Raw genomic sequence first — 26,128 nt, forward strand, 5'->3', positions numbered from 1 at the left:
GGGGAGGAAGGCATTCTGACTCCTAGACACATGACCACACATTGCTTTAAAAAAGAATCTATGGTTTTAGTTCAGTTTGTCTTTGAACATAACCTCTGTTCATTTTTTTCAGTTCTTTGTTTCAACACCAGTTTTCAGCTATGATGCCATTTCATACTACAAAATATTTAGCGACAAGGATGGCTACAAACATATTCACTATATCAAAGACACTGTGGTACGTTCCTTCCAAGATTTATCTCCTCAAAGATCATTCACTTGAGGTTGCTCAAATAACGCTCAGCTTCACACAACATAATGTTTGTCTTTTTATAGGAAAATGCTATTCAAATTACAAGTGGCAAGTGGGAGGCCATAAATATATTCAGAGTAACACAGGATTCACTGTAAGTATTGCACGAAGCACGATGCACCATTCAGGTTTTAATTGGCACCGATGGACGTACAAATGATACTGTACCAGCTCTTTTAGTGAAGAGTATTCTTGTTACTGTATAGTTTAGTTCTGACAGTTGTGAGTTCATTTAAGATTGCATGTTCTTTAAGAACTAGTCAACATGATTTCCTTTTGGGAAAAAAGTCTTTAGTAGGTAGTCATTTCTATTCTGATACTTGGTAGGTAATTATATAAAAAGGATAAAAATTTAAAAAGAATAACTAGTTCTAAAGGCAAATTTCACTCTTTCACACTTGAAGCAATGAGCAAGCTTAAAATTCCATGGAGGGCAGCCCATAGATACGGAGACTCTTCTGTAGTGATTCACTGTTATGTAAGTTTAAGATTATTATTAACATTTATAACAGCTATCATTTATAGAGCAATTAGTGCATCCCAGATATTGTAAAGTAGAAATGATCATTCCAAGTTTACAAATGAGAAAACCAATACTCATAAAATTTAATTAACATGGCCAAAGGCTACAGAGTAGCAGACTAGGATTCAAAGCAAAAGCACATTAAATCTAAGGCTCTTATTGTTAACCTCAACGTGGGACTTCTTTCTTCCAGTTCTTTCAGTCACTTCTAATATAGTCTACATCCAGGGATCCTCTCTTAGTGCTCACAATCTGCCTCCCATTACCTGGAATTCTAGGAGCAATAGGAGGGGGCCATTAGTCCAGGATCACTGAATGAAAACCTCTTTGTAACCTACTGCTAGTCTATGGAATTCTTTGAATGGAAGGCAAAGGAGCTTGGACATTATATGGAGTAGCCATTAAAATTGCCAAAGTAAGAGAGTGACAAGGTAAAAGAAAAAAAAAAAAGGTGGGAAATTAATTTCAATATGCTGAAGAAGTGGGGAAAACTGAAGGGTAGGAGACCGGGCTCTGGTCTTAATAGCAGCCTGAACTAGAATAGTGGCAATGAATTGGAGACTCTGGGGACAAAACTGTGCCTCCTTCTTTGATTGCATCCTTAGCACTTAGCACAGTGCCTGACATAAAGGAGCAGTTTAATACACACTCGCTAGATGAAAGAGAGGAAGGGCAGACAGTAAAGACAGGCGGAGGCTGAATGGGACTGGCCAATTACTTGCTGGCTGTGGAAGGAAAGAGGGAAAGTGGACTCTGCTGCAAGGGTTAGAAGCAAGACTATTGGGGAACCTTCCCCATAGCAAGAAAGCAGCAGGGAGCTCTTGGGGAAAGATACTGAGTAGTTTATTCACAGGATATTTGGGATGATGTATATGGGAAAGGCAAGTGATGACTAGAGTCATGTGAAGTTAGTAAAGACATGTAGAAAGAGACTAGTTTAGGGCATAAATCTGATGCCAGGTATGAGTTGTATTCTGTTGCCTTTTCCTTTCTCTGGGAACTAATAAGATTTTCGTGATACTGAGGACATAGAAGTAACTGGACCTCTGAACCATCCTGAAAATTAAACCAAACTTTGGTTATTCCAAACTTTTCACGCTCTGTTATGCTCTTCCTGAAAAAAAAAAAAAAAAAGCCAGTTTGTGATATTCAGATGAACACAGAGGAGTGAAAATCACCTCACTAAACTGGATTTCCCACTAAACAGGATTTCCCGCTTCATGACTATATTAAGACAGGTTGGAACTGGCACCTGGATATTTAAGTAACAAGTATGCTAGCTTGTGATTTGTTTTGTGTCTGGGTAAATTAACATCCCCTTAGTATGGTATCCATTGTGGATGAATTTCCCTGATTTGTAGCAAATGTAACTACCATCAAGACTTCTATAAAATAAATTCAAAGTGTGTTCAGAATCATAGGCAAAAGTAAATAATATAGGACATAGAAACTGGTAAAATATTATTAATCATGGAAAAGGAAAAGTGTGATATTAAGCAAATATCCTAGTTTATTTTGCATGACTCATGATTAATGAGGAAGAATATAATATGCCTATAAATAAAAAGAGTACTCAGCATAATTTAATCTTCATCTATGATTTGGAAGTCAGAGTATGCACCCCAAATTCAGTTATAAACAGCAGTTATTTGTGTATATAAGTGCCAATTAATACATAGTTTCATGAGATGAATGTATGCCTATATTGTTTACTATATTAGTATTAGTACTAACAATTCTATTATCATTTAATCATCAATACTCACTAATTTCTGAATGTATTTTCAGGTTTTATTCTAGCAATGAATTTGAAGGTTACCCTGGAAGAAGAAATATCTACAGGTAATTTATGTCAATTCATTCTGGTATTTATATATTAATATATTGATATTTGAATAAAAATAAGTCAGAGGCCCTAGGAGATGTGGAATATTTTTTTAAAGTGTGAAATACAATAAAAATCATTTATGAATTAAGATAAAACATTTGGAGAATGTTGTAAACTACATCAGTGTAATAAACACACACTCTCAAAATGTTAGCCAACTCAAAATGTTTGTTTTCAAAAGGAAAAAACAAGAAATTCTAATGCTCATATAAATACTAAATACTATTTTGGTACTAAATACTTCAACTAAATTTAGAGGTAGTTGAGAACATTTATTTATTTAACACACGTTTATTGAGTACCTATTATATACCAGGCATTGTTTTTATTCCCATAATGAGTGATTTCTTTCACTAAGGAGCACTTTGGCATAACCCTTCTCTGTTCCCATGTTAGTGTTTAAGTTCAGTCCAGGTGACTGAAATGGTGCCCTCAGCCCCCGCTTCTGTATGTGGAATAAAAATAGTTACTATGTGTTGGTGGTCTACTCTATGGCAGGCACATTTTTGTCTGATTTGCATATGCCATTTCATTAAATTCCCATAGCTCTATGAAACAGGTAATGTTGTTGGAGCCAGGATTTGTAGCTGGGCATGCTGCCCTCTGAGCCCTTACTGTTTGCTGTCTCCCTAACAATTCCAAGATCACACCAAAATAGGAATATAAGTACTAACCATTAAAGAGGAAATAAGAAATTTCCCTCTGTCATAGTCCTCTGTTCCCCCCTGGATCATGATGTTACCTTATCTCTTAGAGAGAATCTCTCTGCGGAACCAGCAATGTCTCTGGCCACCTTCTGCCACACCCAGGATGGGGTGAGGAGCAGCAGCAGGAGGGTCTCAGAGGTGGCCCTGGTAACCCTGACAGCCACAACAGGGTTCCAACCCGACCCTCACCCTGGCATAACACCATCTAGTCTCCCCCAAATGGGATTCTGATTCTGAGGGTTTGGGGATAAGGTCCACGAGTGTACACATTAAAGCTAAATCACCCCATTCAGGAACCACGCTGAGGGTTCTGCTGAGGCGCATGTGAGACCAGTGTGGTAGGTGCAGACTGGCAGGTAGAGTATGTGCAGAGAGCATTCCCAGGCTGAGTTTCCATGAGCCTAAATATCCTGCTGAAAGGAGCAAAAGGCCAAGGAGTCACCTAGAACCGTGGTTTCTTACTTCCAATTTGCTTGTTGTTAACTTCCCCTTCCAGATATATAAAATGAACAGGGACCCCCTTCTTGGTAATACTTGCCAGATTGTCCCTGTGTGTTTTGACATGGAGTGGGAAAAGGAAAATGATGAGCTGTGCATTCCCAACCACTTTGTAAAGTGTAAGAGATTAATGGTTATGGAAAGTGAGTGTCTCACTCCCATTATTTCTTCCACCCCAGGAAAACCACAGAAAGCTTTTCCCTGAAGGTTTGCGCCTATTGAGGCAAAGATGGATCAAAAATCAAGCTACATCAAAATACTGTGATTCCCCTTTACTTTAAATGATATTGGCAACAGAAAAATAGAGTGGGTTTGATGTCAATATGTAAATTAGTCACTTTACATGGAGTAGTACATTTTGATAAATACAATCTCAAAATTTCAGTTTAGTTTTATTTTCATTTCCCTCTAGAATTAGCATTGGAAGCTATCCTCCAAGCAAGAAGTGTGTTACTTGCCATCTAAGGAAAGAAAGGTGCCAATATTACACAGCAAGTTTCAGCGACTACGCCAAGTACTATGCTCTTGTCTGCTACGGTAGGTAACGGACCTAACAGAAACGTTACCATCCCCACTGTCATTCTTGTCATCCTCGTCACCACCAGCTGATCAATTCTATAGTTTATAGTTATAGTTATTCGGCACTTGTTATATGTAAAGATCTTATCTAGTGCTTATGGAAAAAAAAGAAAGATAGGAAAGTATCATTATCCCCATTTTTTGCAGTTGAGGAAACTGAGAGTAAATTGCCAATCATCGGTGCTACTGATAAGCTTCAGCCAGGATTGAAGCAAGGATCTGTTGCCTCTAAATCCCATGCTCTTAACCACCACGTTCCATAGCACTATGACGTTGCCTGCAGACGCAATCTACCAGCTGTCCACAGCTAGCAATGTCATAAAAAGATGTGTTCTCTGATAAAATGGTTGCTGGACTTTGGGCCCATCTGCCCGGAGAAATTTCAAACTCCTACAGCCAGGGGAAATGGCCTAGAAACCTGAGGTCCCTACCTTGCAGGTCAGTCAGTCTTCAAAGTGTAGTTTCAATGGGGATAGAAAACGAACCTTTATCATACAGTATGTCCTTTCTAAATTTAGAAAACATTGTAAGTAATTCATTCAAATTTAAAAAATCATAGGTAATAAAATATACAAAACATTTCCTGGTTGTTTAGGCCATGTGTACATTTGCTGAATAATTTCTATTCATATAATTTTATTTTATACATATTTTATCTATATCTTGAACATGTGGCAAGCAATAAAAGAGGTTAGGTTAACAGATCAGTATGGATCAATGAAATGTATTAGAGTCCTAGTAGCCATTATGGAGATTTGGAAAACTGACTTGGCAAACCTCTAATTCTCTAATCTCTGTCTCCTCCACAATTTGGGGCCAGGGGCTAGAGCACTTAGCTAGATGTACTACAAAATGCATGCTATCACCCTGTTTTGGGTATCAACTCCCCATGTGGAGATGGATGACTTCTTGAACAAATGGAATCTTTGACAGCTTGAGATCCCTAGTCAGTTGCAGAGGCCCAGGGGTTCCTGTAAAATGAACCAGAATAAAGGCCACCCTGACATGCCACTTCCCTCAATCCAGCCACCTGGCCCCAGAACCTGAGCCACAGCTCATTTGACTATGTGGACATGAATAAGCATTTTAACCCAAGTGCTCCCTTTAAGATGGCACAAGATGTCAGTTTGAAATAACACTTTCATAAAATGTTTGGTCAGTGGCATCTCTGAAATGTCAAGAGATTGTTGTTCATGACCATATGTACTGATTGTGGTTACTGGCATTTAAAGGTATACATTAAATGTCCCTCTCAAATTATATGCAACATTTTTCAACCCCAGCTATGTATTTATGCAACATATATTGAAAGCTTACATGCCAGGCACATAGTATCATTCAACTAACAGTACTGATTCATCTCAGTACTGAGATTTATCTGTTTTTCTCCCTGGGAGGCAGGGGCTGCTTTCTTTTAATCTTTGTGTTCATAAGACCAAAAAGAATGTCTAATATAGTATGGGCATTTAATGTTTGTGGAATAAACGTAGGTGTTAGGGAATATCAAAGCATTACTTTTCTCTTGCAAAGTCTACCAAAAAATTTGTTTTATGCTGATGTATCTACAGATAAAGGCATTAGTGACACTTCACTTACATACATGCATTTATACATATATGCATTCTGCATTTGTATAATGTTTTCACGATTTTGGAAAGCAATATGCCACATTTTATATCACTTTGTCTTGCTAATCTTGAGCCTAAGTGCCCACTGAAGAGAGAAGGAATCCAAGACTAAGCTCTCATCAAAAGTTGGTGGAAGAGTCCTTTCTAGAACTTGAATCGCCTGACTTTTCCACCACTCACTCTTCCTTGGCAGTATGGTAATTTCCCATTTAGCAAAAAATATACTGTGTGGGAAGCATCACATCGTCTGGTGTTTTTGAAGCTCCAGTAAAATGAGTCACTGCGCCATCATAGGAAAAACCTTGAAATCTTTCCCTTTAGGACTAAGAGTAAAGCCTCATTATGTAACTTCAAACTCTCCCGAGGGACAGTGAGTAAGTCTTAGATGACAGGATTAAAACAGGTAAAATCATATTGATGAAGCTGATGGAAAAAAAGCAACACAATGTGGGTTTCTGGACAAGTGATGCTCAGGCCGCTATGACCACAGCCTCGGACCCCTGTGTCAAGAACAGTTGGTCATTAGTTTGTCTCATCATTTAGGTAAAAAAAAAAAAAAAAAAAACCATGAGTTTTCATTACTGGAACTGCACACCCTTGAAAATTTCACAGGGTGGATGTTGATTTATTAGAGTCTAGAAATTTAGATTCAGGTCTCATTTCTTTGCATTCTGGCCAAACACGTAATATGAGTCCTTGTCCCTTTTGCTAACTTTGAAGAAAAACTGACCAAAATGAAAAGCTCTGCAATTGCATTCTATAAAATTCTGAGATTTCACAAAGAACTTTTTTGGTTTGTTTTGGTTTGGTTTTGAGGGAGGCTAATGAATAGTATGCCTTTTTCCCATTCCAGAATTAGACTAAAGAGTCAGGCATGAAATCGAAATATTATTATTACCTATAAAGGCTAGTTGGAAAATGTGGCTAAGGTGTGTGGCTTCCCAATATTACATCCCAAAATTACAATTAGTCACACAAATGCGGGTACAACAGGACAGCCACAGGCTTCCTGCATGGAGCCTGGCACCGTCACAGCTACGGCACTGAGGAACAGATCAAAAGCATGGTCTCCACAGGCAGAAAGATGCCAGGAGCAAGACAGAAGGAGCTACTCATACCCAAATCTCAGAACTTAGCAAAGTCATTCCACCTCTGTTTTGCATGAGGCCAAAGGGCTAGTTTTATGGTGTTCCTTCCACTTAGAAGGAAGCAGGCACATATGGGGGTGGCAAATGTACATCTACCCCCAACCTCTACGTTTGTTGCTTTTAACCCATTGACTGCCTGAGCAAATTTATCCTTTGAAAGTATATTTCCAGGTATTATTTAATTCTGTAGTTTAAGTAAGGAAGAATCAGTGTTTATTTGTAGATCTTGTTAAAATGGCCAGTTTCTGCACAGAGAAGCTGGATTCTATGTTGGAATACGTAGTGGGCACTGGCGTGCCAGCCAGAACCCACATCTTCAGGACTGACTCACTCATTTCTCCAGCTGCTGAGCGTGCTGGTGGCTGACAGCTCACAGCTGAGCCCCCTCTCTGGAGCTTGCTCTCCCCCGGCCACATCCAACGACTGCTCCGTGCTGGGAGGTAGAAACCTGGCTTGTTGCCCCATTATAGACAACTCAGCAGGCCATCTAGGGGTCTCTGTGATAGCTCTGAAGCCCACCTGCCCTGCTCTTCCTCCCCTTCCCCCACAGGTGTGCATCCCAATACCACCCCCCAACCCCCAATAAAATTTAAACCTCTTTCCAGGTCTGTTTCCCAGGGAATGTGACCTGCCACAGCATATTTAAAAGGAAACATATTCCATATAAATTTCTGCATGTATTAATTACACCAAAAAAAAAAAAAAGGATGCTAGATTTACCCATCAAAATAAAGTGAACATTAAACCAAGAAACCAGATTGAAAATACAATGTGGGTACTGGTGAAGGTTATTTGACAATAAAGACACAGCCCAAACTGGACCCATACAGCATATCTTCCCAGAAGGCAATTTGTCACTGCAGCTTCTGGGGTGCATTTGTATAATTAGGTATTAACTGTTCGGGATTACTCTTGGAAAACTGCACAGGCAACGCTTCTGTCACATCTTTTCTTTGACTGGGCTCTGGTCTCACGTGTTGCTTAAATGTGACTTAAAAGGTGATGTTTTCATGGGGAAAAAAATAGCTGCAGAATTAAAAGATGCACTTGAGCTTGACACTAATCATAAATACTTCCAGCAGTCCTTGTTGAAAACTAAGAGTTATTTTAACACTAAGCCATGCTTTTGTTTCCATCCTGCACGCAGGTCCAGGCCTCCCCATTTCTACCCTTCATGATGGCCACACCGATCAAGGTACTCTCTCTTGCATGCTGTTGTCTTGTCCAAAGACATCCTGAATTCTCTGTGATACTCCACTAGAGATACTCCACTAAGATACTCCACTGACAAGGGGGACCACAGGGGAATCCTGTTATCACACAACTTATTATTGCATAGATTTGGGTATTATTTGGGCCAAACCTGATTATATGAAATTTAATGATTATTTGCAGTGAGAACCTGACATAACACAGATGAGTTATATCGGAGGGTTTAATTCTATGTTCCCCAATCAGCCTTATAAAAAGCACAGAAGGTTAGAATTGGAAAGAAACTTAGCATACAACATTCTCAGTAAAATCTCCCTCCCCAAATAGAATTCCTGATTTTTGGGGGGACAGGGAGTGTGTTGTTTTTGTGTGTTTTTTTGTTTTTGTTTTGTTTTGTTTTATTTTGTAACGTCCGGAACTGGAGACAAATTCTAGGTAGAACTTCAGAGCAGAGAGTGACTCTCATGCCAGCATTTTTTGTTTTAACAGCTCCATCACATTGTTGCCACATATGAGAGCCCTGAAATTTGGAGGCTCTTTCCATTTTCAACTGCTATCAAGACAGTCCTCCTCTATCCTGTATTTGTGATATTGGTTCAAAATAGTTCACAGCTCAGAGATGACCGTTTTTGCTCTCAACGAACTTATCCAAGTGTATAATTGCTCTGATACTTTTCCTGCTGTTTCTCCATTATCTTTTGATTTACTATTAAACAACATTATAGGGCTGGAGTTGTTGGAGAGCAGGGATGACGAGGCAGATGCCACTTCTTTCAGCACTCAGGCCTGCTATTGCCCATGGACAGCTTTGGTGACAAGTCAGGAGGCTGCCTCCGGATTAGTTTGGCGGTCAGCTCGATGGTTCAAATCTAGGTGAAAATAAAGTAATGAGAAAAAAAACCGTCAATTCAGGAGCTCTGGACAGGACAAGCATTGCAATAATGGCACAGTGAATTTAGTTTCATTTTAAAGTTTTTTTTAACCTTGTATCTAATAATGAAATACATTTAAGAATAACAGTGTTATACTTCTTAATTTGGTTCGTCTCAATTTGTAGTGAGAGAAAACTTAGAGCAATACTCCTAAAAGCCTGTAAGGTTTTGTTTTAATGGAAATCAGCATAGATGTATAATTCCCATTTTATCATGACTGCATGATCTTTTACTATAACATGGATTTCTACTTTCTTGATAATCATGGTAGATTCCCGGCATATACCAATGTTTGTATTGCCTTTGAAGCTTTATTGCCTCATTCAATACTTACAAAATAGGTACAGTGTTCACATCACTCTCATATATGTCATATATGTCATATGTAATTATATATTTTCTAACTCAAAAAAATATATAATTCAAATTCTTTCAAAGCACAGTTCCATGAAGAAATTCTGATATGTTTATTAGAAATATAGACTTTTAGGCCTCCCCCAGAGATTCCAATTCAGTAGCTCTTGGGTTATGCTGGATTTTTAATAAATGTCCAGTTGCCATTTTAGAGCAGATGATGTGTCTCCTATTTACTTGTAGTTTTTTCATCCATTTTACATTGCATTTGGTGCCAGCAATCTTCATTCAATGAATATTTACTGAGCAACTACCACATTAAGCCAGACACTGTGCCAGGTGCGAGATCTATAAAATGAATAGATGCTGGATTAGACATTACCCCTGTCCTCAAGGAGATGACAGATCAGTGGGGAGAGCAAAAGTGTGAATGGGCAGTTACAGTAGAGTGGGGTAAAGTTCTAAGATAGGGGAAATACAGAAAGCATGGAAGCTTGTAGGGCGAGCACCTCATCTGGGTTTAGGGGTTAGGAAATGTTTCCTGATGATAGCTACATCAAACCTCCTGAGACTCATGAATATGAAGGAAGGATTGACACTGTTTGCATCGCTGGCTTGATATTAAAGCTTTTCACCGAAAAAGAGGACCCACTGTGGAGAGCAGGTTTGGGAGGAGATGATGAATTTTGTTTTACATGTTGAGCTTGAAGTACTGATGGGCTATCCAAGTGGAGGTGTTCTGTGGTAACAGAATCTTGGACTCGGATGTCAGAGGATCAGATTGGACTGATGATAATGATCAAGAAGCTATTAATTTATGGAACACATGGTTACTAAGGCCTTGGATGTGGATGAGATCAGCAGAGTGGGAAAAATAAGGGTAGATAGAGTTAGTGGAGAAACAGCCTAGAACAAAACTGTTGGACACCAACACTTGAGAAATGGAAAGAGAAAAATGCACCTGTGAAGGAGACTGAGAGGGAAGTAAAGGAAGGGGACAACCTTGAGAGTATGGTGCCATGGAAGGCAGGGGAGGAGAAAATCTCAAGAAGGAGGAAGTTCTCAGCTGTGTCAAATGATGCAGAGAGTGAAGCAAGACCTGCTTTAGATTAATGGATGTAGCAAGAAGAAGATTGGCATTACCTTGGTCAGTTTCAGTGGAGCAGTGGAGGTGGAAGCCAGACTGAAGTAAGGTTAGTCCTGCATAAATAAATAAAAAGAGACTGTATTTCCAGGTCTGAAGTGTGATGAGAGGAGGGGAGAGATGGCATGACGGCTGTAAAGGATTGATGGAGGTTTAATTTTGTTCCTGAACGATGATAAACATTTGAGTATGATTAAATGCTAATGGAAGAAATTAGGAGAAAAAGGGAGTTGAGGACATAGAGGCAGGAAGCACCTAAGAAGTTGGGAGAGAATGGAGTCCAGAGACAGGTGAGGGTATTCATCTCTTGCATTGTGATGGAGAGAATGAAGAAATGATTGGTGTAATTGCATGACAGTTTGTAGACATTGTGGAAGACAGTGCAATGGCTTCATTTTCCCTGAAAATAGGGGTAAGGTCATTTGGAAATACCAGATAGTACTTGAACCAGGTATTATGGAAACCCAGAAGGGCTGGCACTTGATATCCAGGGCCCAACTGGGCTTAGTTGCTTTGGGCACAGCAAGTGCTCATTAAAGTTAACCAGTTGATTGGATGGTCTCATTTATCAGCTTTTCCACAGATTCTCCTCATTTAATTAATAAGCAATATGGCATTTTAATGTGATTTAAACAAAAATAAAAGATAAGATTCATTATTCTTACAACTCGACTTCATCATAATGAAGAATCTACAAATATATACAGAGCACATGCTACATGCCAGGTGCTAGGTACTGAGTGTTCCAGGCTCTGAGTATACAGTGATGAGTGAAAGAAAGTAAAAGGTACAGTCTGGACTATATCACCCCTTGCTTTCAATTACTCTCCCCACAGTTCTGTGAAATTCCATTTGTGCTCCAAGAGGTGGAAAAATTGTCCACTCCCTATCCATTAAAATGCAACTCTGGATTGTAGAAAAATTAGTAAACTTTTGAATTAAATTTGGAATTCCATTAAGTCATGAATTGGAAACGTTCAACAGCTAGGAATAGAAAGGAGGAAGAGTCAAAGTCATAACAACGTAACAACACCTGGATATTGTCTCCAACTGTCAGTACCTGTAGTAGCGTAATAAAAATAGTAATCAATCAATCAATCAATCAGACATTATGTGTACTTGCTCCACACAGCATTCCCTTTATCCATGCCAGCTCCACGTACAGGATCCACACAAGGAGAATGAAGAGTTGGCTCTACTGTACTTAGAATTGTATATTCATTTTACTTTTCTGGTTTTAACTTTTAAGGTGTCACAAGTATCTCTTTCCTGATAGATTACCCAAAGTTAATGTGAAATTCATTATGTATCTTATACAAATCATACCCAAAACATCTATACTTGTGCTAAGATTAAATATAACATGTTGGAGCAAAATGCCATGAGGATATGAAAACTGAGAGTTACAAGAGAAGTGGTTTGGCAAACTTAGTATAGTTACAAGTACTCCTCCAGTTCCCCATCTCCAGCGACCACTTTTTCAAAAAGGCATAAAAACAAGAAGCCCATGGGACGTCTTTTGTAGCAATAGCTATATCTCACAAGGCATCCAGACACTCTTTTAAAATATAAAGCTACAAACTCCTCATATTATATGAAAGACTAACTTTTCTCTGGTGTCAATCCCAGTTCAAAAGAAAACCTATAAAAAGCCCTCTATTGCTAGAAACCCATTTGCATGTATCACCAATCTACAGATTCAGGAGATCAATAGATTTGTTCAGTTTCAAAGATTAAAGTGTGAAAAATAGCTGAACTCAAGTATAAACAGCAGTTTAAAAGAATTTTTAAAGGTGTAAGACAGAAAGAGAGCATAGTATGTACACATATTGTTGTTTTACTAAGATGTATAACAACACTGAAACGAAGGATTTGAAGGAATAGTATACACAGTAATTCAGTTACCAAAAAAAGAGGGACTGCCCTATATTAACCAAGTACAACAGTAAAAACGTAAGAAAGAGAGAAATATTAAAAATCATAAAAATAATATTTGACTTCACACATTGAAAATTAAAAAAAAAGTTTTGCAACTACACAATTATTTTAAATTTGAGACCTCAGCAATCTAGATTTTATTTCTACTACTTTTTTTTTTAACAGATGATAAAAGAAATATCACCTACTCAGTCAGAACACGACTTTAAGTTGAAAAACAAACAGGAGGAGATAGGAAAACGTGATTGAATACATCTTGTTGCTTCTGTGATTCGGCTCAAAATGCATTTTGATGCCTTAAGGATCAGCTTAGGAGACAGTGATTAAAACGTGATGTCCTTATAAACTCCTCTGCTCTAACAGCTGGACTACAAATATTTGTCAAAATGAAACTTCTTAAGCAAGTCTTACACAGCTTCAGTGTTATCCATATGAAAGCCAAAGGAATTTTAAGAAAGGAATTTTTTAATGGAAATACAATTAATTTAAAATGAGCATTTTATTTTTTTAAGAAATCAAAATCCTGGAAGACAACAAGGAATTGGAAAATGCTCTGAAAAATATCCAGATGCCTAAAGAGGAGATTAAGAAACTTGAAGTGGATGAAATTAGTAAGATCTTCTAAAAACTCATTTACAGAAATGAAGCTGAATACTTTTCTTACTTTAAAAAAATGTATAGGGTAAATGTTACAGTCCAGACCCTCTAGTATATTACAGGATCTTATTTAAAACAATCTTACTGTAATAATATTTAGTTTTACTGAATACATTTAGTATGTTTGTGAATATAGCTGATCTTATACTTTTCCATAGCTCCCTTTCAGCACTGACATTTTAAAAAAAGAGCTTATCTAATTTTAATTTTAGAATGTGTGCTTCTAGAACAAACAGTAATTCAAGATTTCTAGTCATTTATAAACATAAAATACTTAATAAAAATCAATTTTAAGGATATTCTCAATCCTTAACAATTTAGCAGTTATAAATTGATTTTATGGTATATATTGTTATTAAAGAAAATAAATGATGCCATGAGTATTGTGCAATGAAAATTTTCTCCTTTTTTTTTGTTTTCAAAGCTTTATGGTACAAGATGATTCTTCCTCCTCAATTTGACAGATCAAAGAAGTATCCCTTGCTAATTCAAGTGTATGTAATATTTTCTTTGGTGTAAAAACTATTTACTGAAAATATGTTGGATGAAATACACATTTATGAAATAGAATGAACCATTCTCCTTGGTAACAGTTCCTATTGATGCTGTTTTTATATATTCCTACTAATCAGAGTAAATAAAATATGGCTATTTAAAATGGATTGAGGAAGTTTTGAGATTTTAGATGGACTTGCTTGCATTTGCTGTGTTGAATTTCCTTTGTATGGCAAATTGCCGAATGTGTCAGAATACCTTTGAGATAGAGAAATTGCAGCCAAAAAAATATTGTAAATCATCTTAACGTCTTATGTAATTGAGTTAGAAATGTAATAAAGGAATAGAATACATTTAGTGGAATCACACCCAAAATCAGTGCTGACCTACACACAATTTGCTTAAAACACCATGCATTTTTTTTAGTATATCTTATGTCTGCTTTTAGCAAGTGGCAGGTGGCAGAAATGACGAAAAACCCACACATATTCCTTGAAATGCCAACCCTAGATGTATCCGTTTTGGGGAATAGGAGAGGCTGTGTCCCAAAACAACTTCCTTGTAGCAAACCTCTGGGAAAAGCCTGGTCTCCTTTTGGTTTTGAGCCAGTTCTAACGCCATTGTTATTTTATCACATAATTGTACTGGGGATTACTAGAGGCCATGCTTGTCCGGAAAGGGAAGTTGAGTTTTATAAAGGAATCAGAGATTTTTTTTTTTCTTCCTTTAGGTATGGTGGTCCCTGCAGTCAGAGTGTAAGGTCTGTATTTTCTGTTAATTGGATATCTTATCTTGCAAGTAAGGAAGGCATGGTCATTGCCTTGGTGGATGGTCGAGGAACAGCTTTCCAAGGTGACAAACTCCTATATGCAGTGTATCGAAAGCTGGGTGTTTATGAAGTTGAAGACCAGATTACAGCTGTCAGGTGAGCACCTTCTCATTCAAGCAGATGTCAACACGCAACAAATGTCATGCAATCACTATTGCATTTCTCCATTTTTTTAATGACTTAATTCTTTTTGTCTCTTTCTTCCCTTGGTCTAAAACTACCATTAATCTTAAAGGCACATTTTTGCCAAATATGAAAAAATTATTCATGGAAGAGGGCTAATAAGTGCAGAAAAATGATTCCTAATGCCAAAAAACAAATACCCTCTTTCGATGTGTTGTCAGTCATTCAAATATCCTTTCATTTATTACCATAGCTCTCAAGTGGCAGAAAATTTGTGTAACTCTAGTGATGACCTTCAGGAAACTAAATACTTGAATTTGCTCAAGAATTGTAAATTTATGCCATACATTTAGACATGGTTCAAGAGTTCATTAGTACTACTTACTTTTAGGTGTTGGACATTTCATTTGTGGTTAAACTAGCTGTCAGGTGGCTATTGGTAGCATACAAGTGTTTGCCTATTTTCATTCAACAAAAACATACTCATTTAACATAACAGAAATTATATTATGAAAACATTTAGAGGAAAGACAGATTCATAATCTGATTTTTTCAACCACAATTTATGGTTCAATCATCTTTTCCTGAAACAAAAAGAATATTGTCACCAAAATTGTCGCTTCTTTAGAAACACTGCAGGATTCATCTGGCAATGTCTCTAGTTGTTTGGTTTCTGTTATTATGGTATGAGTAGATGAAGTTAGAGAACAGTAGTTTATAAATCTAAAATCGAACAGGCTAATTGCACTCTCAGTCATGGACTTATAGGAATGTATGACAGCTAAAGGTGGAGCCCTGTTTCACGGGAAAAGAGAAATACGGAAAATTCATTAGTACACTTCTTTTATCACTTTAATGTCATTAATAGTTACTGATTTCAATGCAACATACACAACACCGATTGCATTTAACAGCTAGGAGCCAGGCCTAGACAACACTTTTCTATATTGTTGTGTCTAATCAAGGCAGAATAGTTTAAACTCACAAGTAATTATTTTTAAAAATAGAAAGGTAATCATAACCCATGTATTTTCAAATGTTTCTTCCATTGTATGAACACTCATATACACACACACAAAACATTCAATTAAAAGCAAAGTCTATTTGAGTAAAATATGACAGATTAGTAGGTCGTTAACACTAAAATCTGTAGCCATTGCTCACTCCTAACTTCTAGCAGGTTGGCTCACTCTGTCTTAGTGATCCAGATTTTTGGCCTTTCCACTGTTAACATGTTTGGGGGAGATAGTTCAAAGAAAAATTCCACTGAGGCATCAGTTTCTCATATAAACACTACAGCGTGCTTAAATGAGAATATTATCACAATTGTCAGAATTATAGCCTTAATTCCTTAAGGGACTTTTTTTTTTTTTTTTTGGCACTATGGCTCACATCTGTTTGCATTTAAGCCACACAATAAACATCAAGGACATGTAATCCTGGGACTACATGATAACAAAGATGAAAATTATGTTTCATTTATAATTCAGTTAGGTCTTTTCCAAAGCTGGTAGAGCTAAAAAGTGGTTTCTTTCAGCATTAGTTAAAAAAAAAAAATCATGATCATGATCATGATTATGATCACAACCCACCAATAACACCAAAATTCATCATTATACTTTTGTGCATTTATTTACCACCACAAATGCAGCATTTAAACTTTAGAAGAAGAAATAGCTTTTAAAGGAGTTCCTTGGATGAAATGAAATTTTAAACCTGAGCAGTGATATTTAACATATAGGACACAAAGCCATAAATTCTACCTTCTACTGATTTTCACAGTAATACCATTTTCTTTGGCATTTAGAATTGAAGATGGACTAGAGGTGGTAATTGGATACCTTTACTTTCTCTGAGCCATTTTTATGGTGGAATCTGAAGAAAGTCTTCCTGCTATAGGACAGACATACATACGTTCACTCATTTTCTCAGCCATTCAGCAACATATCAAATATTAATACATGCCATTGCAGTGCATTCTGTATAAAATTGTGCAATTTACAATCTCTGCTTTCAATGCACTTACAATCTGGTAAAATGGGATAAACCGCCTGCGCTCTGACAACATTGCTATTAGGCAGAACTTTTGTTAAACACCCCGGTGAACGCGGGGCGGCTGCATGGCCCATGCAAAGCATATAAGCAACAGTGGAGATGGCAGCCAGGGCTGGCCGTGGATTTGCTTGAAATCGTTATTATGCAAGTATGAAAAGGAAGTCTTGGAACCCAATGCTTTGAGAAAACAGAAGCTAAAAAGGATAGACTTATAATGATAATCCTGGGAATGATTCAACCACACATCTCCCAAAAAAGTGTTTTAGAAATCAGATACTGAATGCCTGACCTGGGAAACTGTGATTATAATCCCTCTATTGTAGCCCTCAAAACTCCCCCCAGAGAATGAAATTTGTCCCTTTGAATGTCTTATAAAATGCAATCTGGCTAAATTTTCTATATGCCAAAAGAAAATCATATGTATATATTCAGAAACAACAGTAAATACTAGTTAAGGCCAATAAATAGATTTAAACAAGGAAAAGCAGGGGAAAAAAAAAAGAAGTCACGCAACCTTGTAACTTTTGTCTATACAAAAGAGAATGCTTTGAAGGAGATGCATGTGCAGTCACAAACGTAAGCGAAACCGAGACCTGCTTTCTTCAGGTTTCTCTGCAAATGGTACATATGTGAGACCCATAAAACTTTGGTGATTGCAAGGGCAACTCTGTTCATTTAGGGTTTACTTGGCATTATTGACATCCCACAATTTTGAAATTTTACATAGCTTCAGGGTTAGTGGTGGGGAAAGAATATATGAGAAGAAATATTCTATCATGCTGTTGTAGATGGCATCAATAAGAACATTTCCAAAACAGGATAATAATTATCACTAGGATTCTAACTTGACCTTGGCCTAGGGGCATTTTTATGAGACAAAAGTTATAAAGTACAACCCTGCCTCCAAAATTAGAAAACAGCCTTTTCATTTGTTACTAACATTTTGTTGATTTAACCATATTATCAACAATATTTCTGATAACCCTCCTGGAAGCTCTTCAGAATTTGAAGGTGAACTTTATAGAGCCTTGTTGATCTCGTAGTGCTCAGATTATCTAGCTAACCTTTAACCTAGTCCTGCCACATTAAGTGTTAATGTTTCATTTCCATGTTAACTATTGCACTATCATTTCCTGTAAATGTCATGGTTTCGGAATAAACCTAGGAAGAAAGCTGTTAAGAATTTCCTGTTCTCATGTATCACCTGTTATTTGCTTTTTACTCCAGATGCAAGGCAGTATGATTGCTAGCTTTCTGGGAGATCATAAAATCACCACTGATTTTATGGCTCAGAACTGTCTTCAAGCACTAGCAGCAAGATTATCTTTTTTTTTTTTCTGTATAACAAGAAAGTGAGCCTTCTCTTCTTTCATTTGGTTTTTGAAGTTTGTGCAAGAATTGCAGAAGTGCCACAATTTGCTGCACACTTTCTCTGCTCTACCATGAGCAGCATCCACACAGGTAGCAAGTCTCCATTTGCTACTGCATTTCTTCCCTGTAGACTCCTCAGTGTCCTTCAGAATCAGTGTCGGGTAAGCTGTGACTAACGGGGCCTCTTCCCATCTGTTTGTCCCGGGCATTTGCCCAACTCCTCTATGCATCGGAAACGTGCATGTTGAATCAATGCAAGGAGTGAAATGGTTGCTGTGAAATCCCTTTAAGAAACTACATTATTCAACTAATGAAAATCACTCAGTCCTACTTCCAGAGAAGAGCGATGAGAAAGGGCATTAACAGTAACTGAATGGAACAATAGTAGTATTCTTCTGGGGCTACGCATCTCGCTTTGGTCTTCTCCTGTCGCTGTCTCGTACAGTGGCTTCTGCAATGGCTCATCCAGTTTGCTTCTTTCAACCCCTGCTTCTATTTCTCTGAGATCTTATCAAACCATTCTCCAAATAAATCACTATTGCTCTAGAACACCAACCATCAGGGGAACATGGTACAAATTAGGTTGAAACACTCTTGTTTTGTATTGACTTTGAGGATTTCCCATGATTTTTTAAAGGCCATCCTTCAGCAGAACCCCTTGCTACTAAGGAAAAATTTATTTCCAAAATAGTTTTCAAATAGAGGATCTTCTGTAGTGGAGCTGAAACAGATCGTTTCTATGTCCTAAAAGATACATGTCCTAAAAGTTCATGCCCGTACCATGATGAATTGAGGGTGCCTAAGTAGGAAATGGAGGAGGGAGGTATATTTTTTTCTACAGTGTGACTGAAAATGAAATGGTGATTAACAATTAAGCAAACAAGATGATAAGAAATTAATCAAATTTAAAACAGCAATGACAAAATCCTCCTTTCCAAAAGCTGGGGATTTGGAAATTTGGTCCAACTCATTGGTATTGCTGTTTCTTGTGTTCCTGTCTCTTGATGTCTCTGAGCCTCAGGTAACTCACCCACACAGTTAGGGAACTAGGCCTTGCAGCTCTGAGAGTACTGATCAATAACTACAATGGAATCTGAGAGGATTCTCTTATCCTTTTGCAGAAAACGTGATAACATTATTTTAATTATTTGTAAATGCAGCCTTATTATGCATGTGTTTAAACAAAGAAAATGTAACATTTCTATTAAACCTTTGAATTAAATATGCTTGTGTAATGAAGTAAATGTCATGTGTACACACTTAAAATTCTAAAAATTTGTTTCTTTTACTTTAGAAAATTCATAGAAATGGGTTTCATTGATGAAAAAAGAATAGCCATATGGGGCTGGGTGAGTTGTTTTATGTTTTATGCCTGCTATTCGGTTCAGCAATCATCATTTTCTAAAGTGTTCGTTTATAAGGTTTCTCATGAAATGTTAATGTTGCAACATAATTTAATCTGTCAGTGGAAACAATTTGGATAATCTGGGCTTCAAAGTGGTGGTTTTAAGTGTTTGTTTCTTTTATTCAATCTTTTATTTTCTTCCCTGCAGAGCAAATTAACTCATAATTGAAAAATTTTTACTTATTTCTTTGGTACTAGATTATAGTATACTGAACTGAATCATATTCATCAGAGGTTTAATTTACTTTGTTATTTCAGAGTTAAATATGTATCTTTTATTTGATACTTGTATTTTATGAAAATTTGAGCTAAAGTTTGAAATTATAGGAACTTTTAGAATATAAATTTCTTAGTGCCTAGCCTAGCAGAGTCATAGCTTGGCTGTTCGAGATTATATATATATATATGTATATATATATACACACACACACACACACACACACACTTTTTTTTTTCTTTTTGGCAAATTATGTTATTAGACCTAATGTTAATTTGTGCTAACTGGAGAGAAGTATTATTTAGTTTCCTAATTATAGGTCATAGAGATAATTTTCCATTTCTAAGGAACTGTGCAGGTTGTGAAAACACACATTAAAAGGAAGTGGCGAAACTTATCAGTTATGGGCAATGAAGTCACTGGAAAGTTTAGAGAAATATTGGAAAGAGTTTAGATTTGCCCATTATAAATTATCATAATTACCCTTCAAAGAAGATTTCTTGTTTCATTTTTTGGTCTGAATTTGTACATTTGCAAGTCAATTTGCAGCCATTTGCGCTTGGGTTGTTTTTCTTGGCTGTTTTCTATGAGAGCGGCCTGCACAAAATGAAGGGAATAAAACCCAATATTGAAGGGAATCTGCAGGATTCAGCTCAACTCTCAGCTCAGTGACCAGATGAAGAGCTGTTATGAATTCTAAGAAAGTTGTTACTTTAAGCCATTTGGTCCTTCTTAAAACTATCAAATGTTAAATATCTAAACAGAATGGAATTCAAATGAGTAGAAATAAATATTTTATAGTGAAATATTTCATATAAGACCTTTCCTACCATCCATTTTTATGAAATTTCCTAAAGCAAATCCTTGAAAAATTCTAATTTCAAGCTGAACACTTGCATGGAATCGTTAACATTTCTCTTGGAGTTAGACTTTGCTTTTACTGCAGGCTTCGAAATAACCATAAAGTAGAACTTTTTATTTCATTTATAGAACATTCTAGGTATTAGTTTAGTAGAGAACCATCTATGTGGGATGATTTAAAGAACCCACTCATCACCCAAAAATACATCCCTATCAGCCTGAAATTCTTCAATAAGGGATTCTCGCCACATCTCATTGTGCAAATGCCACAGAAATAGTATATTAGGACCCCCCCTTACTGCCTACTTTCCAACGTGGCAGTGATCATGAGCACATTCGAGAGAAGACAGTAGTAAGTGGACTGCCCAGGGACACAACACCTGAGCAGACCCACATCTGCAGGAGGAACCAGCAGATGGAAAAAGACCGTAAGACTATACTGTTTTTGTCAGTTCATCAGGTTTAAGACTGGTCCACATTTATTAATCTCTCTGTCTGATCACTGACTCATTCATTCTTTCATCCATATAGTAAATTTTCAATTAGGTCTTTTACTGGGCTCTTTAGGGGATGCCAAATGAGTTAAGTTATAGGCCTGACCCTCTTGTGGGGGAAACAAACAACAAAAAAGGCAGGAGCTCAGCAATATTCCAAGTGTTAAGAGAGATGTAACTTATGTACAGTACAGAGGAAGAAGAGTGGTTAATTGTGGCTGTGGAAGGTAGGGGAGGATTCAGAAATGGGCTAGCCTTTGAGACCAGTGAAGACAGCTGAGTAATGGGGCATTCAAAGCAGAGTGAAAACCACATCACACACCTCCTGAGTTAACAAAGAGCATGGTATGTGTGAGCTGGTCAGGAATGCCTGAAACTTGAAAAGTCTTAAGTATCATGAGGAAAGTATAGGGAATGAGTCTGGGTAAGCAGATAGCCAGATAACAGAGAGCCTTTTAAGTCACATAAAGGAGAGGGGGGTCTGTGCATGGTTCTGTGACACCTTTCTCTTCATTCTTCTCTGTCTCTATGATCATTATGTTTCATTAATGCTTTACATTATTGGTGTTTTTCTGGGTCTAGCCTTGACCCTCACTACTCTTCATTTCTTTGGGCAAACGCTCATGGTTTCAAGGTTGACTATGACTTCCAGACCCCTGCCACCAGCACCCGCCTCTTCTGAGCACCCATGACTACTGGTCATCTCTCCCAAATGTCTTACCTGGGCCTCAAGCTTACCTTACCCCAAGTATCTTGTTAAAGTCTATTTTAAAACAAGCCTGCATCTTCATTACAGGCCTCACCACATGCCTAGTTGGCCAAATGAGAAAGTTGAGAGCCATTTTCAATCTCTCCCTTTACCTGACTCCAACATTCTGTTGGTCAGTAAGTTCTGTCAATTCTAGCTTTAAACATCTAAGTCTGTTCTCACCATCCCCTCTCACATTACCCTAGTTTGAGTTTCTTCATGTGTAATTTAGATCAGAACTTCCCAAACTTTGGCTTGCATAAATTTCACCTGGAGGGCTTGTTAAGACACAGCTTCCAGGGCCCTACCACCAGAGATTCTGATTCAGTGCTCATGGGTAGGGCCCAGGAGTTTGCATTTCTAACAAGATCCCAGGTAATGCTGATGCGGTTGGACTATGCACCATAGGTTGGGTAGCACCAGTTTAAACTATTCTAAATTCTAATTGCTTTTTAACTGTTCTCCATGCTTTGGCCTCACATGTTCCAATGTTGCTAAAGTTATCATTCCAAAACAATATTTACCATGTTGCTTTTCTGCTCGTTTATTTCATAGGGCTCCACGTTGCCCACAACATAAAGCCCAAATACATTTCCTTGCGTGTAAGGCCCTTGGCCTTCTGATTCCAGCTTACTTCTCCGGGCTCATCTCTCTCCACTCCTCCCTGCACCTTGTGAGCAATTTCAATTATACCAGTGCTTCCTAGTTCCCATGATTTTGTACATGCTGTTCCCTGCACATGCAATGTCCATTCTCTCCTTCCATTTCCCTGCCTCTTCTTCACTCCAAAATGGAAAACTCATAGTTGTTCTTTAAGACCCAACTCAGATATGACTTTCTTTGTGTTCCATTATCTCTTTGTATTTCTCACGATAGGAACTACCATGTTTTATCTTGTCTGTCTATATTGGTTTCTCCCATAAGAATGTAAGCTCATATAGAGAATGGACTGTGTCTTATTTTAGTTTTGTTTCTCAAATATTTAGCACAATATTTGACCATGTCGATGCTGTTTAAACTGAATTTAATTCTATAAGTTAATGTCACCCCAAATATATCCCTCTAGGAACAGTAGATTTTTCAGGAAAAGGTTCTGTGGTCTAATAATTTGGCAAATCATGAATGCTATATATTATTGTATACAGGCTCTATGAGGACTAGTAAAGAAACCTGTTAAATTTTGTTTAACACGGTACTACCAAATAGTATTTGATCCCACAACTCTTTATTCCTCCCCATCCCAAAACACACATTAAGGATATTTAACATGGGCACGTCTCGGAGAAGTGCTCTTGAAGTTAATGGGGAGTGGTATTGGTGTTTTAGAAAGATAATCTTGATTGCAAAGTGGAGAATGGCCCAGGGTGAGGGAAGAGGATGGCTGAAAGGGCTAGGAGAGCAGTGGTACTGGGGACAAGTGTCAAAGGCCCAAATTTAGGCAGTGAAGTAGCAGTTGGGAAGAGGTCATAGCTCTGCATTCTCTTTTGCAGTATAATAAGCAGGGCCCTTTGAGAAATTGGAAATGAGGAAGAGAAAGACATTGAGAATTACTATAATATTTTGCTATTATTGTGTTTCATCAGGGAAGAAAGTATCCGTATCTATGAATTACTAGGTACTTTTGTGGTCTGAGAAATATATCGTACCTAACCAGACAAAAGTTGTTTGAAGTTAATTGGTCAATAAGCTGCAAATTCCACATTTTCCTCCATTATCCAGTTCACAAAGTGGAGAGAAAGCATTTTTATCTTCCCTTTGCATTTTTCTGGCTCACATAAACCAAAACCCAGTAGCCCTCATTTTAGCTGCTTGATAAATATCCACTGTGGGCCCAGTACAGTGCCTACGAAGTATCTGGTTATGACAGTGGTTCTTAACCAGGGTGATTGTGCCCCTCAGGGGACATTTTGCAACATCTGGAGACATTTTTAATTGTCACACTGGGGGAGTGCTACTGGTATCTAGTGGGTAAAGGCCAGGGATGCCGTTAAACATCACACAATGCACAGGGCAGCCCCCCACAACAAAGAATTATCCAGCCCCAAATCTCAATAGTGTCAGGGCTACAAAACACTGGTATGCAATAAACACTGAAGCAATTATTCTGACAATTGAAGAGCAGCAAGAGTTTTGCCTAAATTATTAGAATAACAGCCTCATTTCTGGGCTTCGCTTTGTTAATATAGGCCTAGCCAGGTGGTGTTGAATAAGCATTAGTTCATGATTTAATCTTAGTTCCTTTCTCTTCCAGTGACTAATTATAAGCAATTTGAATTGCTATGTGTGATCAACGATGTAAAAGTAGGACAAATGCACCTCTAATGAGACTATATTAGACTCTGAACTTAAAGTTCTCCCAAAAGAGGTTGCCCTAGCGTAGGGATATAGAGGAAATGGCATGGGTTGCTGAGTCAGGTGTCCTGGGTTTGAGTCCCAGCTCTGCTGCTTACTGACTCCAGAGCCACTGTGAGTTTACTCTCAGCCTCAGTTTTCTTGTTGCGAAATTCAGCAAGAATTTCCTCACGAAGATACTGTGAGGATTAGATGAGTTTAATAGCAAAGTTATATATTCAACAAATATTCACGCTATTCCTACTGTATGTCAGATCAAATTCTCAGTGCTGGGAATACATTCATTGATAAGATAGCCAAAAGTCTCTACCTTTATGGAGTTGGGAATGGTTGGGGTGAAAGATAATAAGCAAGAGAAATGAATAGAATACATAGAATATTAAATGATGTTAAGCACTGTGGAGAAAGACAAAACAAAACAAGAAAGGGGGGTGGTGTAGGGTTGGTACCATTTTAAATTAGAAGGATGAGGATGTCTCATTTGAGGTGACATTTGACATTTGAAGAGAGAGGGAAGTAAAACATGCCAATTTTCATGGAAAGAGCATTCCAACAAAAGGTCACAGCATTTGCAAATATCCTGAGGCTAGATCCGGTGTGGAGAGTTCAAAGAACATCAAGAGAGCCAATGAGCAAGAGGGGAGAAAAAAAGGCGGGGAGATGTGAGGTGGGAGAAGGAGAATAGATTGTGTGGGATCACAAAGACCATTGCAATAACATTGGCCATACAAATGTTAGCCACTGATTATTATCGCCTACAGGTGAAATAGTCCAATGTGCATTGTGGCTCAAGTAAGAGTGTTCCATAAACCCTCCTTCAAAATTCTGTGCCCTTCTAAGAATGTTTTTTAAGATATCCTTCATTTAAACAAAATGGCAAGGCATCTAAGTGCAAAGGACAAAATTCTAGAATTCTCGTGGCCAATCTGCTCTGTAGGTTCTTTTCTTGTAGCAGCCACCCACTCTGCCTGGGAGCCCCACTCATGGGGGAGCAGGAAAAAGTCAACTCGGGTTTTCTTTTTTCCCCCACTTCATTTCTACAATAGGAATAGCTTTTCCAAGCTGCCTGAGAATTTAAAGTACACCTTTTTTTCTTTTCTTTTTTTTTCTTTTTTTTGTGCTGCTAACACAGTAGCTTTTGCTCTAACAGATTCCTGGAGAAAATTTGTATTCATTCTGAAAGCAGGAAAATTTTATTTAAATAAAACACTATCAACTAATCACTGAGTAAATACAGATTAATAATTCCTAAGATTTTGAATTTTTAATTCAAATGCTCTTGAATGTTTAAAAACCTTTTTACGATGTGCAAAGTCTCACTTCATGCTATTTCCTGCTCTGGGATAAGAGGAGAAGAAACGCCCAGTATTTTTATCTGTAGCGAACACACTTTTCAATAAAACCATAAACAATAATAATTTTTCTAAAGGTCTTCGGCTTACCCTGCTCTCATTCGAACTTAAAATTAAGAGGGAAGGGAAGCCCTTCCATTTCAATAAGAGTTGTTGCTAACCTACTAATCAAAACAAAATCATTTTTATATTATAAGTGAAAGTTTGAACCAGATAGAAAATTTCCACTTACTAAAATGATTTTCAAACCCAAATGTTTCTTTTGCTTTTAAAATATATGTTTCCCCTATTAAAACAAGGTTTAGTTCTTCTCCCTGTATAATAAA

The 26,128-nt window shown here is 37.5% G+C and overlaps 1 protein-coding gene across 1 annotated transcript in view; it reads left to right on the forward strand.

Annotated features, from left to right (window-relative positions):
• LOC123643399 (fibroblast activation protein alpha) overlaps window positions 1-26,128 on the forward strand; it is a 67,952-nt gene that overhangs the window by 36,123 nt on the left and 5,701 nt on the right. The window contains exons 12-20 of the mRNA XM_045558913.1: window positions 113-217; window positions 316-386; window positions 2,604-2,657; window positions 4,321-4,445; window positions 8,411-8,458; window positions 13,356-13,454; window positions 13,925-13,994; window positions 14,726-14,920; window positions 19,668-19,722. Of these exons, the coding sequence (XP_045414869.1) occupies window positions 113-217; window positions 316-386; window positions 2,604-2,657; window positions 4,321-4,445; window positions 8,411-8,458; window positions 13,356-13,454; window positions 13,925-13,994; window positions 14,726-14,920; window positions 19,668-19,722 (822 nt within the window). The remainder of the gene's footprint in view (window positions 1-112; window positions 218-315; window positions 387-2,603; window positions 2,658-4,320; window positions 4,446-8,410; window positions 8,459-13,355; window positions 13,455-13,924; window positions 13,995-14,725; window positions 14,921-19,667; window positions 19,723-26,128) is intronic.

The sequence above is a fragment of the Lemur catta genome, chromosome 8 (assembly GCF_020740605.2).
Source record: "Lemur catta isolate mLemCat1 chromosome 8, mLemCat1.pri, whole genome shotgun sequence".
NCBI classification, from domain to species: Eukaryota; Metazoa; Chordata; class Mammalia; order Primates; family Lemuridae; genus Lemur; species Lemur catta.